This window comes from Vanacampus margaritifer, chromosome 18 (assembly GCF_051991255.1).
Source record: "Vanacampus margaritifer isolate UIUO_Vmar chromosome 18, RoL_Vmar_1.0, whole genome shotgun sequence".
NCBI lineage: Eukaryota > Metazoa > Chordata > Actinopteri > Syngnathiformes > Syngnathidae > Vanacampus > Vanacampus margaritifer.
Window position 1 is genome coordinate 13,602,104 of NC_135449.1, and position 16,185 is coordinate 13,618,288.

Sequence of the window (16,185 nt, forward strand, 5' to 3'; positions counted from 1 at the left end):
CACATCAGTCATGATACCAGACATATAGGTATTAAAATAAAATCAAAATATTTCAAAACAAACAGGAACTAACTTTACTATGCATGGAGACATACCAGTAGAGGGTGCACACTGCTTGATACATATCTACGTAGGCCTACTGAAGTACTTTTTTAAATCCAGTACTTCGGTAAACTTAAAAAATTGACTGTATTTGAGTCATTTAGCTACAATACATATTCAGATAACTAAATGGAAAAACTACCTTACCTCTAGTGCTCATACTGATAAGAATAAAAACCTTTTTTTTTCTAAACAGATTAGTGGCGTTGCTATTAGAATGTGTTCCTGTATACAGTACTTAACAGTAACAAAAAAACACACTCACAAACACTATTCGCTAATGATAACAGAAAATGCAACTTATTTGTACCCTTCTCCAAATTACTGTCATTATCTACAGGAGCTGAAAAGGGTCATATGGCTATTTTGAAAAAGTAAGGTTGTCAGGTAAAAAAAAAAAATCTTAATTTGTAGTGACTGATACAGTTCTGTGAGGAGATCCCGCAAGAGAACTGCGTCACAAGACCATGCCCAGACTTCATACAGGAGTGTGGAGGACACCAGCATAAGTGAGCCTTTTAATTTTGAACTAGCTTGAAGATTTTCAACAGAAGTTGATTTTCTACTTTTCGTTTTGATGATAATTGTTTTTTCATTTCATTATGATTGAAGATAATTAGCTTTTAGACAGTGAATTCCACCAGACTGTGATGACACCTGATTCACAAGTTGTAGGCTGGCAGTATTACTGCCACCCCAGATGGGATTCGAACCCACAATCCCTGGTTTAGGAGGCCAGTGCCTTATCCATTAGGCAACTGGGGCGCGTATTAAATTATAATAATATTAACATTATGCACTATCATACGTACTTGTGGAACCGAATGTAAATGCTACGCTGCAAGCAATCATACTCTTAACATCCGCTTACTCGGACGCTCGGTTGAATTTACGTGTTTTTACTCGGACCCTTAATGGTTACTTTGTTCCTTATCTGTCGCACAAGCAGTTCCACACACTATTGAATTTGTTTTTACTTTTCACAATGTATAAAAGAACAAAAACCCAAAATAAATGTACACCGATCTCGAGTACTGATTCGGCGAAACAGGAACCAGTGTCTGTTGTCTCCTTCCTTCTCCAAGCACTGGCAGACAACTCTGGAGGAACGATGACGTTAGCCAGCTAGCTATCCGAGCTGCAGCACTTGTTTTCATTATTGATTACACAATTTGGAAATCGGTTGCTCGCGTCAAACAATGAATTCACTGCTGTCTAACCCGCAAGGGAACGGACTCATTTACGCTGGATTTAACCAGGACCATGGTGAGAAGTGACGTTGTCATGTTTTTCTTCCCTCTCCTCAAAATGAATACGGATAGCGCCATGGATGCTAAGCTAACTTTGCTAACGCAATGTTTCCTCTAAAAGTAATCGACATTGGATGTAAATGACCGTAACTCGTTTTCTTAACTTGTAAATAGAGCATCACGACAGTTGTCACTATTACTTGCGGAACTTTACCGTGAAACACCTACCGTTTTGTTGTTTTTAGCCACTGCTAGCCTTCGCTAGCTTCCGCTCACGTTGCTATTGTGGTTTCATTCGACGATCATGCAACAGCAAATATTTGAGTTACTATACGTTGAGGTACGTTAATAGTGTGTTAACACATCAACGTACACATGAATTACTTTGGTAGCCAACCAACATCCTATTTCGAGTGTCGTGGGACGATTACTTCTAACTGGCGTTCCATTAGCATCATCAAATTTGAATCCACTGTTATCTTGTTAGCTATTTCTCTATCGTTCATAATATTTGATCATAACAGATCAATACTATCCAACGGCAAGGGAAAACATTCCGAACTAGATGAGTTTCACCCACACCTAGAGTATGTGTACCGTAGCCTTTATCTGTGTTACGTGTCTTTAGTGCCTTATCTACAGTAATTGCGCTAATATGATAGTTTAGTAAATATTGAGACCTAAAAGTTTGAACTCCCTACCACTTTCTGTTTATTGTGTACCTTTGCAGGGTGCTTTGCCTGTGGAATGGAGAATGGATTTCGGGTTTACAACACAGATCCTCTTAAAGAGAAGGAGAAACAAGGTAATAATGCCTGAAAACATTTAATGTCATCTGTATTACAACAATCACTTTCAGATGTGTTATACTTTGTAGGAAACTGAGATAAATGCAAATGGAGCATTAATTAATGTAGATGACAGTTCATCTACTAGAATTACAGGTATAAACTTACCAAATTGACGTGCGGTTTGGTCAGTGTTCTCCATGACCATAATTCTGTTAATGTTGATGACTGTCAGTAAGTTAGAAAAAAAACCAACTAGATTTATACTGATTAATATTTAGCATCTTCTTAAAATATTGAGCATTGAGTTGAAATTGTATATATATTGCCCAGACCTAGTTTCGTATATTTATGTTTACACCACACCTGTGGTAGGATTACCGGTATGTTGTCATTAGGGGTGTTCGAAAAAATCGATTCGGCAATATATCGCGATATTACAGCGTACAATTCTCGAAATGATTCGATATACGCCCGAATCGTTTTTTAACTCTTTCACTGCCACTGACGTTTAAAGACGTCAAGTAAAAATCTACGGAGCACTGCCAATGACGTCAAAAGACGTCATCCAATTAATTTTTTATTTTTTTGAAACGGGTGGGGGGAAGCCTTCCGCATGTCTGGTGAAAGTTTCAATTAGGTCTGTTGTGCCTAAGGACTATTTTTGGCCCCTAGAGGGCAGCGATGACTGTCTTTTGACAAGATCGGGTGGGCGTCAGTAGAGGCGTAGCTAGAGCGTCGAGCAGGAGATCAGAATGGAAAACAAAGGAAAAATGGCGACCGGTTTGCGAGGACCTCACGCCCGAGCCGTTTTTTTCAAAGCCCAAAATCATCGACCAACGCTAAAATAGCACATTGATGACAACGATGATCATCATCGATGATGATGATGACTCCGTGGAAGGAAAGCATTGACGCGGCATTAGAAGACGTGGGGGGGTGGGCTAGATGGCTAGATGGCTAAGGAGGAAGTGGTGCCCGTTTGCAAAGCAGCTCTACACTTACAAGAGAAAGTCATCGACCAACGCTAAAGGAGCACATTGATGACAACGATGATCATCATCGATGATGATGATGACTCCGTGGAAGGAAAGCATTGACGCGGCATTAGAAGACGTGGGGGGGGGGGGGGGGGGGGGGGCTAGATGGCTAGATGGCTAAGGAGGAAGTGGTGCCCGTTTGCAAAGCAGCTCTACACTTACAAGAGAAAGTCATCGACCAACGCTAAAGGAGCACATTGATGACGACGATGATCATCATCGATGATGATGAAGGTGAATCCGAGCTTGACGGCGAAATTGGAACCGCTGACGCGGCGGCTATGACGGCGTCTTAAACGCGGAGCACAATCGAGCACGCACAGGCGGACGTTCGATCGGACGACGGTGAGTGCCCCGAGTCCAATGCATATTCATCGGAGAAGTGTGTACAGTTTGCTACTTGCTATTTATTCCCCGGAAAAAAAGGCCGTCAAGAAAGTAACGTTTGCACGCAAAACGGACAAAGTGAAAGTAAACTGTTGTGCGAGTCCAGCGGCGTCTCCTTGCACGAAGGAGAGCGTTTCAAAAAGAAAAACTGTATTTGAAACATCCACATAATTGTAAATAGTACCACAGTTGCACACATTTGTAAATAGTTAGCGAAATTGTTTTGTTAAATTGTTACACTGTTGAATGGAAATAAACGTATTTTGCAATCAAAAAACACTTTTTCATTGTTGGTGAAAGCGTTTTACAGAAGTAAAGCACTATTTAGGTGTTTGTGGCATCATTCATGGACAAAAAGAAGTGTACAATTCACTAGAGTGCATGAAATAACATCGTTTCACAAAAAGCCGTTTTTCTCCGCTTTTTGTTTCAAAACAGAGAATTTCGGTGAAAGTAACCATTTTCTATTGTTGATTACTGAAGAACGGAATAAGGTAGAAACAAACTTTTTTTTCTGATGAAAGATGAGAGTCCAATCTTTCATTTGGTAGTATGTGTTTCCATAGTCCAAACACAACATTTTCTGTGGACCTTAAAAGATCAGTCAAAATGCTTAAATCGGCTGGCACCCACGGCATCCCTTTTCTGAAAACGTCTGGCAGTCTAAGAGTTAAACATCATTTTTTTATGGGAATATTCAACAAAATGTCTTGCTTAGGGTTAGGATTCACACAGTAAGCATGGAAGAATGTTATATTAATGGAACCTGTTTGTTAAATGCAGTGGCTCAGTTATAAGCCTGAATTTTTAGATAAATAAAATACATTGTCATACAAATCTTACAGTGTACATGTACAAGTTTACTGATTAGTAATTTCTAAATTTGAGTAAAAAATAATTCGCAATAATCCATTTATAGATTTGTATCGGGATTAATGGTATCGAATCGAATCGTGACTTATGAATCGTGATACGAATCGAATCGCCAGGTACTAGACAATTCACACCCCTAGTTGTCATGGTGAACGCTCGCCAAACTGGATGTAGTAGCAAGTTTATACCTGTAAATGTAGTAGAAACTGTCCATCTTAATTAATGCTTTATTTGCCTTTATCTTTGTATCCTGTAATGCATAACATCTGGTATTGTTTGTCGTAATAAAGATTGATGAAAAATTAATTAGAAAAGGACCTTGAAAAAAAATATTGTGAATTAAATCACAATCACAATTTTGACTTTTACAAAAATAATTCAGCCCTAATGCATATACAAAAACATTTTTAATCTAATTTCCTGTAATGTTATGATTTAGTTAGGGATATATACATCTGTGTATATATATATTTAGAAAATTGTGTATATATATACAGTATATATATATTTATATATATATTGTTTTTATTTTCACTTTTATTAATTAATTAATTTTTAATTTTGGCAGTTTTGGTCCTCCATAAACACACTTTTTTTTGTTGTTGAAAAAGTGATATACAGTTCTCTTAAACAAGTTCTCATTTCCATAGACAAAACACTTAACCATATTGTTGATTATGAATTTTAGTCTTAAGGCCCAATCATAATGTAACTGGTCACCTTTGCTTGGTGCAGGATCCACTCATTTCTTGACACACATCCAAAACATGGCAGATTAAAATGGTCCATTACTGTTGTACTTCAAAGAGTAACCAATAGCTGTTTCCAGGCACTCCACTAAGGAACCCGCCGACAGGAAGTCCAGATCTACCTCTATAAATTTAATGTAAATGGGTAAACACCTAGCCAAGCCTCCACCTCCCACAGGATCATTTAAGACGCAGTTGCAGCAGTTCTTTTGCAGAAAATGAATCACCAAGGCGGGCCCGACTTTGGAAGTAGTGTTTTGAGGCAATCTGAAAATTCTGTAAGAGACACTGTTGAATGGTCCTATCTTCAGCAATGCCAAGGTAGCAGTACGTGACTTTAGTCCCAGTGCTGTCACTGTTCCCTGCTCCTTCTCCATCAGTCTGACTTTGTGCCCAATTCTCAGACTCGCATTGGATCTGAATATCACTTTGGGGAGAGGTCTGACCTGATGATGGCGCCTCATACCCAATAGCGTAGAGTCCGTATGTCTTGGGGATATCCCCAGGTAGGAGGTAGTGGGATGTGGACATGCTACACCCTGCTTCCCTGGACAGGGACACAGGGAGCCAATCCACGTCCATGTGCAGTTCTAGGCAGCGTGCTTCACTGATGGTAATGTCCAGGAACTTGTTTTAGAAAATTCTAAGCTTTTCCTATTATTGCCTCTTTTTTTTTATCAGCTCAACTTAATCAAAACTTTGTTTTGTAATTGAATTTTTTTTTCCAGATGAAAATGAAACGAAAACTAAAATAGAAGCCATTCATTGTGACGATGACGATTATTAAAATTGACTGACAATTTTGTCAATGACTAAAACGAATACAACACAGTGATGAAAATTCACAAAATCCAATCAGAAAAAGAAATGAAATGCGGGTGGGAGAAAAGGACCACTCAGAAAGTGTTCACGGCACTTTATTTAATGTTCAAACATGTTTACATTCATTGTGCAGCTGTAAGATTAATCTCGCACTTTTTTTTTTTTAGGTGAAAATTAAGTTATAAAACGACCTATTATTGTCAGTTCAACATGTTCTTTGAAGCAAAATTTAATAAAGACACTGTTATGTTAAATGTGTCCTGCTGTTACAGTTATAAAAGTTTACATGTATGCTGAACGAAAACATCGACTAAATTGCCCATTCTAAATTGTTCTTTATTTCATAGACTAAAATTTTTCTTTAATTTTGTCGACTAAAATTTAATTAAAACTAAAATACAATCAGATGACTATATTATGACTAAAAGCTTAATTGATTTTAATCAAAAGACTATACCTAAAAATAAATTAAAATTTATCTTCAAAATTAACACTGCTAACTAGTATGTATGTGTTTTTACTTATTCCGTAGCTCAAGTTGAGGCAGAGGTGGTATCACCCTGACTATGATGGGTGACTACCGATACCAGTTATCATTATCTGTGCCAATACCAGTCTTTTTTTAAGGTTTCGGTACTCTCAGCGGTGACCGATACCATTATAGGTCGCCCTCTAGCAACCATTTTACGATCAGGGACTAGAAAGTAGAAATTATATGAATGCAAAGTTGCCATTCATTTTTGCCATTTTTTAACGACAATCATTAAAAAATTAGGGGCGTCAGGCGATTAAATTTTTTAAATTGTACGTAATCGCAGGACTTCAATAGTCATCATGATTAATTGCAAATTTTGTATCTGTTCGAAATGTACAATAAAATGTACAATAAAATATTTTTTTCAGAGTTTTCATACTTTTGTTAGCATAAAACTGGAAAACATGTTAAACTGATCATCTTTTAGTCATTGATGCAGTAATTTCATAATAATTCATAAAGTTGAGTTAAAATTAAAAATATGTACTGTAAAAAGCGAGTGTGATATTGATTTGTGTTGAGGTCATATTTCTGCCACTAGATGGCATAATTGCATTTGTAAGGTGTTGGTGACAGCTCAGTGCATTTCTCTTTTCATATTAAGAGCTATGTAATCTTTAACATGAAGTAACTTGTGAAATTCTGCACATTTATTAAATTGCTAAAGTACAAATTGACCCCAATCTCCACAAATATATGCATTATTAGTATTACTGCTAAATTTTGATGTGGACGTGTCTGCTGCATTGCGAATTCCCCCAGTGCAGGCTTTCCAAGTAAGGGAATCGTGCGTTAAAAAAAAAATTGTGGCATGAAAGGAACTTTAAATTAACACATTAATTTTGAGACCCATATTAAAAATTCATCCACTAGTACTTATTAAATAAATTGTAAATATAAACACAGTATATACAGTAACCATTATTTTGTATAGTGTGTATATATGACTTTGCCGATGGCTGCGGTGCGCCACCTCAGGAAATGGGCGTGTGCAACGGTTGCTCCATAATCAGTTTCTTCTTCGGTACATTAATTCAAGTTTAAAAAGAAAAGAAAGCTGTTTCTTCTTTGGTTGTTGCTTCAGGTCTTTCCGGTGCACTGCTGTTGCGTAATGGCGCAACACGGCAACTGCACTTAAAATGTGTTCCAGCCGAACTCAATCAACAGAGCTGGAGCGCCGTATTGAGCGATATCAATGGCTCAGGCTGGTGGTGACGAGCAAATTAGGCGGATAATTGGAAAATCTGAATTTTGTACACAGGAAAAACCCTGTAAAATTGTTTGCAATGAAATTGTGGTTCATGCGACGTACGAATCAAATGAAGGACTCATGGTATGACTCAGATCAACAAATTCATGCATTTATAGCGCATAATTGAAAAAGAGGAATTGTCCCCTCCTGTTTAGCCAAAAATAATTACTCAGCAGCAGCTTGACCCTTTCCGGACTTACTTATCAACATCAGTTCTGCTGTAAGCTAGGAGCTTTTTCCTGTGTGTCTCTGTTTTTTGAGTCAAAAGAAAATGAGGCAAAACACATTTTTATCTCGCACAGGCATTTTTTTCCCCAGAAGAGTGTTTGAGTTTGATATCAAAGCATTTCTTGAAACTTTTAGAGTTCTTGGAGGGCGGGGTCGGCCACGTGGAGATGCTCTTCCGATGCAACTATCTGGCGCTTGTGGGTGGAGGAAAGAAGCCCAAGTATCCAACCAATAAAGGTTTGAAACTGAACATGACCTTCTAATTTGACAAGTGGCTTCTATTTACATTTGCTTAAATACTGATACCTTAATTATTTGATTGACTCTAGTAATGATCTGGGACGACCTGAAGAAGAAGACAGTCATTGAGATTGAGTTCTCCACAGAGGTCAAAGCAGTCAAGCTTCGGCGGGACAGGTAACGACCCCCCCCCCCCCACACACACACACACACACAAAAAAGAATCATCAATATTGAAAGAGGCTAATTATTTGTCCTCTTTTGCGTGTTCCAAAAAACTTGAAGACAGATTTCTTGTAAGAAATTCCTTGCAAGGATGATTTATTAAAACAGAGAATTCTCCGGTCATCGTGACAACCCTGAACATCACGTAGGAGGTGGAATTTTCAGAGTGCCCATGTGCCCCTCCCTTTGCGGAATCCAGCTTTTAAAGAATCGAGTTTTGAAAGTAAACGCCCTTTCTCCTCCTAATAAGAATGAGTAGAACAGATTGGTTCTCACACAATATGTTACATAATATTATTTTCGTACACAGACTGCACCTGTTTTTCATTTTTAGACAAAATATACTCTCTGGGTACTTTTTCTCAAAACAATATCTCACAAACAAGTTGAACTAGATTTAGAGTGGCCATGAGCGTTGGTGCAAACAGAGTGTGTGTGTGTGTGTGTGCTCTCTCAAAGCAGATTCTGTTCTCAAGAACAAAATGTGTGTGCGCAACACTGAGAAGGAATTTTAGACCAAACAATTTACCAGCTTAGGTTAAGGTCGAATTATACTGAGTTCAACGTTATATCACCTACTCTACACATCCATAAAACATTTCAACATGGTTAATATATGAAATAAAGAATTAAAATGTTAATAATGTATAACAGTATACGGAAGCTTGAATTGTTTGTCGTTTTGTGGTCAGAATTGTGGTGGTTCTGGACTCCATGATCAAAGTGTTCACCTTTACCCATAACCCCCATCAGCTTCACGTGTTTGAGACCTGCTACAACCCCAAAGGTTTGTAGTCCCGGATCTATTCAACTGGAACTACATACAGTGTGCAGCCCAGAATTCAAATTGCGTGGAACCACCGAGCAGTCACTTTCTCACTTCTTCTTTCTTCAGGTCTGTGTGTGCTGTGTCCCAATAGCAACAACTCCCTTCTGGCCTTCCCTGGGACTCACTCGGGCCACGTTCAGATTGTGGACCTGGCCAACACAGAGAAGCCCCCGGTGGACATCCCTGCCCACGAGGGGGTGCTGTGCTGCATCGCTCTCAACCTGCAGGGGACCAGAATAGCCACGGCGTCGGAGAAAGTAGGCCAACATGACCGGAAGTCATTTCGGGAGTCTAGTGGAACCTCGAGTTATACATTTTGCTTATTGACTTTCCATTCATTTCAATGGGAAACGTGACCTCCATTTACGAACGCTTCAAGTTACAAGCGTGGTCACAAAACAAATTCATAAGTTGAGGTACCACTGGTTTTTTTTCTTCTTTTTTTGCCATTTGAAACTTGAGCAAATGTGTGTTCGTCCACAGGGCACACTTATCAGAATTTTTGACACGTCGGCCGGGCAACTCATACAAGAGCTGAGACGAGGCTCTCAGACAGCCAACATTTACTGGTGAGACTTTTACAACAAGACAAACATGTAAACATGACAGCGGAATTATATGAGCTTTGTGATTTGGAATAGGGATTGATGGAGCCGATATTCAGCATTTTGACGAATATCGGTATGGGACATTTTGAAGAATCGTGCGGCCAATAGTAGATCCATTAAAAAAAAGTGTTAACTTCAGGGAACTAATTATTTAAAAAGAGATGCTGCTGAACCTGGGAACTCTCTGCACTTTCTGTTTTTGTTTGGAATTAAAATTAGGATAAATAACATTTTAATACTTGACATATTTTGAAATGATAGAAAACTTTATTTACTGTAGAACACAATAGGGAGCTAAGTTTTTATTTAACTTTTGAAGACATGCTACTGCGCCTGGGAGATCCCTGATTTTTTTGTCAGATTTTTAAAACAAAGATTTTTTTTTAAACTCCAATATTTTACGAACCCTAAAAGTTGCTCAATATGCTTAAAATGTCAAAAAAAAAAAAAGAAGTCAATTAGAGCTGCAGTTTCTATTTTTTTCACATTTTGATGCCATTATTTTCCCTTTTAGTGAAAATGAATATTGGCTCCAAATATCTGTTATCGGCGTCCTTTACTTCTAATAATCGATATCTGTATCGTTCCATCTCTTAATTTGGAAGCCTCAACATGACATCAACAACTGTTTACAATTAGGTCCACTGAGAACGAGATCATTAAGATAAGATAAGATACACCTTTATTTATCCCACAGTGGAGAAATTCACAGCGTTACCAGCAGCAAAACACATAATCACACATCATATATAAGCAATAAAATACACCTGTCAATCCATGTTGGGGGGCGGCCATTTTGCCACTTGCTGGTGACTGAAAAGGATATCACAGGTGATCAGGGCTCAAGTAACGACCAATCATGACTCACCTTTTTGTGTGTGTGTGTGTGTGTGTGTGTGTGTGTGTGTGTGTGTGTGTGTGTGTGTGTGTGTGTGTGTGTGTGTGTGTGTGTGTGTGTGCGTGCGTGCGTGTGTGTGTGTGTTTGGTCATGTGACCGTTGCAAGCTGAGCTGTGATTGGTCGTGAGTGCGCAACTGTGATGTCATTCTCAGGTGACAGCAAGTGGCAAAATGGCCACCCCAAGATGCATAAAAATGGGTGGATTTTGCTGCTTAATTCATATTCCCCAACGCAATATTGAGAATGGCGTGTCCAGACTAGTGACAGAAAGCAACTTGAGGCTTTTTGCCATTTAGCATTAGGTCAATTTCAATAATATTCACTGAAAAACAGAACTCAAACAAAATTATCTTTTTCCCATGCCATTTTTTTAAAAATATTCATTCTTGAGAATTTCCACCTTTCCCATGTCCTTGTTTGCTGCAGAAAGCTTGCGGTTAATCTGTTCTTCCTACTTTTGTTTGATCCTTTTGATAGCATCAATTTCAACCAGGATGCATCCCTCATTTGCGTATCGAGTGACCACGGCACAGTGCACATCTTTGCAGCCGAAGATGCAAAGAGGAATAGGCAATCGAGGTTTGTTTATAATTTGCAGCGTTCTTTTCGAATCATCAGGTTACCAACGCTATATTCTGTACTTCGGTAACAGACACACCAGCCTTGCTGTATTTAAGTTGAATGCAAAAATGACAATCAGTGATGTGTTTTTGACATTCCTTCCAATTTGTAACTGCGTCGTGTGTCATTCTCTCCACAGCTTGGCCTCAGCCAGCTTCCTTCCCAAATACTTCAGCTCCATGTGGAGCTTTTCCAAGTTCCAGCTGCCCTCGAGCTCGCCATGTTTGTGTGCCTTCGGAACGGAGCCCAACGCTGTCATAGGTTGGAGCACTTAAATACCTTAGCATTAATATAAGTAGTAGTCACAATTCAAAAACATGTCTAACACAATTGAGAAAACCAAATAAATCTTTTCAGGGTAGTTAAACAATTGCAATGACACCCTCTTCTAACTGGGAATGTAGCTGTGTTCCGATTTAACCAATCACATTCAGGACTCAAATTAAATGGCATTAAAAAGCATTCAACATTTAAACAAAGTTGATGCATACATTTGCTCTCAATTTGAAAAGAAAAATGTACGCTTCCTGTCACCAATGTTCAACATGAAACACTGATGCCACATAGTGGCAGAAAATTACCTCAACGTAAATCTATGACTCAATTTTTCACACTCCTTTTAGCTTTTTTTTTTAACTTCAAATAACTTTATGAATTACTTACTATAAAACTACTGAATCAATGAACTGAAAGATACAGCATTTGTATTTGGTAACCATATTTGACCACTTATGTTAGTTATAACAAGTCTGAAAAAACATTTTGTTTTACATTGAGAACAGATATAATGTGCAATTAATTGTGAGTTAACTAAACCATGCATGTATGTATGTATACTGTATATGTGTGTGCATGCAGTACGATATGCACATTAAATTACTTTTTAAGTTGCATTAAAAAAATAATTCAATTAAATTTGCTAATACCTGCAAGAAACCCCGTAAATGCAAGTCACCACACACCTGTCACCATTTTAAGTCCTGCTAAATAACCACAAATAAAGTTAAGATGTTCTAGTAGGCCTTCCGTGACATTTTTTGTTGTCTTACATCCAGTGACGGGAAAACAAAGCTTCATGAAGCACTTGCAATGTTTGTTTGTTTTTTACTCCTTTAGATTGTGCTTTTGGTTTAAATATAAAGGCTAGTGCAATGGAAATTTTGTATCTTTAATCCAAGAATGCCATCTAGAGGAGGAAAATATATCACAAGTGCTTCATGAAGCTTTTATTTGTCCATCACGATTTACTGCACAAGCACTGTTTGTGTGCAATAGGGGTGTGAATTGTCTAGTACCTGGTGATTCAATTCGTATCGCGATTCATAGGTCACGATTCGATTCGATACCGATTAATCCCGATGCGAATTAAAAAAACCTGATTATTGCGATTTTTTTTTTTTACTCAAATTGAAAAAAATACTAATCAGTAAACTTGTACATGTACACTGTAAGATTTGTATGAAAATGTATTTATCTGAAAATTCAGGCTTATAACTGAGCCACTGCATTTAACAAACAGGTTGCAGTCTGTTTCATGTTTGAACAGCACTGAAATAAAATATCATGGCTAATGTTCCATTAATAAAACATTCTTCCATGCTTAATGTGTGAATCCTAACCCTAAGTAAGACGTTTTGTTGAATATTCCCATAAAAAAATGATGTTTAAAAATCGATTCGGCCGCATATCGATTCGAGAATTGTGCGCTGTAATATCGCGATATATTGCCGAATACATTTTTTCTCACCCCTAGTAGTGTGCACAATAGTAATGCGGAAATGAAGCACTTGATAATTTTTTTCCTTTACTCGTCTAGATGGTGCTCTTGGCTTTAATATAAAGGTTAGTGCAATGAAGATTGATTACATTTTCCACTGCATCTTTAAACCAAGAGTGCCATCAAAAAGAGTAAAAAAATAAATAAATAAAAAAAATTCAAAAATGTTTCACGAAGCTTCATTTGTCTACCACTAGTGCACAGTAAGGTAATGCGAATGCTTCTCAGCTACTTTTTACAGGCAAGTGTTGTTTATCTCTCCTTTCTCCATCCGCTTGTGTCTCGCAGCTATTTGCGCTGATGGCAGCTACTACAAGTTCCTGTACAACCAGAAAGGGGAGTGCTCCAGAGATGTCTACGCACAGTTCCTTGAGATGACAGATGACAAAATATGACCTTTCAATGCCCTTGAGGAGGCACCATTACACAGCCTCGTTTTCTTTCTTTCATTCTTTTTTTCCCCCATTATCCAGAAGGGACCAGACGAGAGGTCCCTCTGCTGCACTTCTCTTGAATGACTCTGCTAAGAGAGAGAGAGAGAGAGAAAAAAAAGACACGTCTCTGAGTTGTCAGGGCAACGTGGACGCCCAAGAACCAAACATGAGGAAGGAAAAAATAAATACAAGCAAGGAGGTGTTTTGGACATCAGTCCTTTTAAAGATGTCTTCCGATGACTTTGCAGGGAATGGCTATTTTCTTGAATGGCGTCGATAAATTCGGAGAGATTTTTTGTCAACTCACACCACCTAAGCTAATTCTACGGAGTGCCTCTGAGTGGAGCGAGAGAACCTGCAAACACTTTGTCACGTGGCATGACGATACTAATGTATCACTGCGTGTGTGTGTGGTCTCCAAGCAGGGTCACAAAGAGCAACCAAGCATACAGCTGGGTGGGGTCATAGTTCAATATTACATCCCTCGAATTGAAGACTGAATATTAATTGCATACCATTGTGCAGAATGAAGTCAAGTCATATTTGCCTCACGCTTCTTTTTTCATACACTGCAATATTTTTTTTTATTATAGGAGGTATACAAGTTTTGCTATAGCCAAGGTATCATTTTATTACTAAATCTAGCCATGGCTTTTTTTCCTTTTAACCCCCCCCCCCAATGTAGCGGAGTCAATAATGCAAAAAAAGAAAAATGATGCTACTGCAAACAACTACCAGTAACTTGGAATAAAGCTTAAAAAATATTACCTACTTTTTATATACATTTTTGGAGCAAGTTCATGAAAGATTGGTCATTGCTCATCTATAATTTGTAAAAATGTAAAATTAATTTACACAGTATTGCGTTGAGCATGTCTGAAAACGTCATGTCAAAACTGACTAAATAACTCAGCCATCTATGGGTTGCTCCATGTACCATTTCCCTCAACTATCACAGGACGCATTATGTGTTATTAGCATACTGTACTGCTTCATTCTGCGCCGTGTACATACAAACATTCAACTAATGCAAATTGGTGTGCATACTTAAACCGGCCAAATTAACAGAAATATTCTTTTGTTTATGTTCATGTGGTCCATGACAGCATTTTCACCGCAACATTTCACCCGTGTTAACCAGATTGTGTATTTGCACTGTTTCACCTCTCCTTCACTGAACATTGAAGGGATGCCGCGCAAAAGTGATAAGCCAACTGATAAGTATGACATGAAAGTTTGATTGTAAAACTGAAAATCTGCATTTACATTTGTTAATTAAACAGCAGCTTTTTCACTGAAAAGTCTGGCATCATCTTGTTTGTGCTGTCATTTATTAGACATAAATGTGTTTCTCGTATGTGTGAGTCAGCACATTCTGTAAATTCAGTAATTGTAGCCTTAGCCACAAAATACACAGTAGGCACTCTTTCATTGTAGCCAATTTTGTTGTCACCCTCAACCCAACCTTTTCTAAACCTGAATTTCAGTGCACCTAGAAAAAAATGCAGTTTAATTTTTTTTTATTATTTGAATCTGTTGTGATGAAAGTCATCTATTTTTCTCTTGAGGCAGATATGGTAAGCACAAATCAACCGCCCTGCCTTACATGTATGTGTATGGAGCCCCAGACATGTGTAATGTTACATTAACTACTTTTTTTTTTTTTAACCACAAATTTACTGTGTAGTCTCGTGGAGAGAGGCCTAAATTGCTAAGCGAAACTTATTTGGGTACGTTTTTATAGACAACTTTTACATTGACAACCGCAGTGACTAGTGAGTGCTAAAATGTACATTATTTGCATTGTCACAAACATCAATTCCATTCCACAACAGTGGGGGGAGCCCGAGAGTAAAGTTTACAATATAGGCTACTGTAAGTACGTCCTACAACGATTAAACTATATTCAACATACCGATCAAGTAAGATTCTGAAGTAATTAAATGCCTCGTCTTAATGATTTTTTTCTTTATTTTTTCTCAAAAGTTATATGAAACCTGAGATACTGAATACTTGACGCCATGCGGCATTTTTATAGCAAAATAGACCAAGAAACATGAAAAATTAACATTGGCATGTTACAGCACACCAGTTATTACGCGAATGGCGTTGCACGGGTATTATTTTTGATACTAATTAATGGGGTATATGCCACAGAAAAGGCGAGACTTTCGAATTCCGGGTTTCACACACATTTGTTTCCAGTTTGTGACATGTGGACAGCATCCCATTACTTGTGCTTCCGCCCTTGTGCCCCTGGGTTGCGCGTTCCCGTCAATGGGTGCGAGTGTGTAGTGTCTCAGTTGTCCGAAGCATTTCAGAGAGCTGAGACACCCTGCGCTTAGGGGGCGCAGGGGTGGGAGGTGCTAGTGTTGGAACGGGCGCTGACGTGTGAAACCCGGAAGTCGAAGGCATCTACCCCATTGCTTTAACTTTTTTGTTTCAGGGAATCGATACCAGCACATTGTTCCATATGTTTGAGACATTAAAATTACAAAAAGTGTATGTGAATGTGAACATATAGAT

General features: G+C 38.2%; 1 protein-coding gene across 1 annotated transcript; it reads left to right on the top strand.

Annotated features, from left to right (window-relative positions):
- The first annotated feature begins 1,136 nt into the window (after window positions 1–1,136).
- Window positions 1,137–14,960, top strand: wdr45b (WD repeat domain 45B). The gene is made up of 10 exons (XM_077551096.1): window positions 1,137–1,368; window positions 2,083–2,157; window positions 8,162–8,263; window positions 8,356–8,443; window positions 9,184–9,278; window positions 9,387–9,577; window positions 9,804–9,889; window positions 11,305–11,406; window positions 11,588–11,709; window positions 13,514–14,960. Exons 1-10 carry the CDS (start codon window positions 1,302–1,304, stop codon window positions 13,618–13,620), a joined length of 1,035 nt encoding a protein of 344 aa, XP_077407222.1. The 5' UTR covers window positions 1,137–1,301; the 3' UTR covers window positions 13,621–14,960.
- The last annotated feature ends 1,225 nt before the right edge of the window (window positions 14,961–16,185 follow it).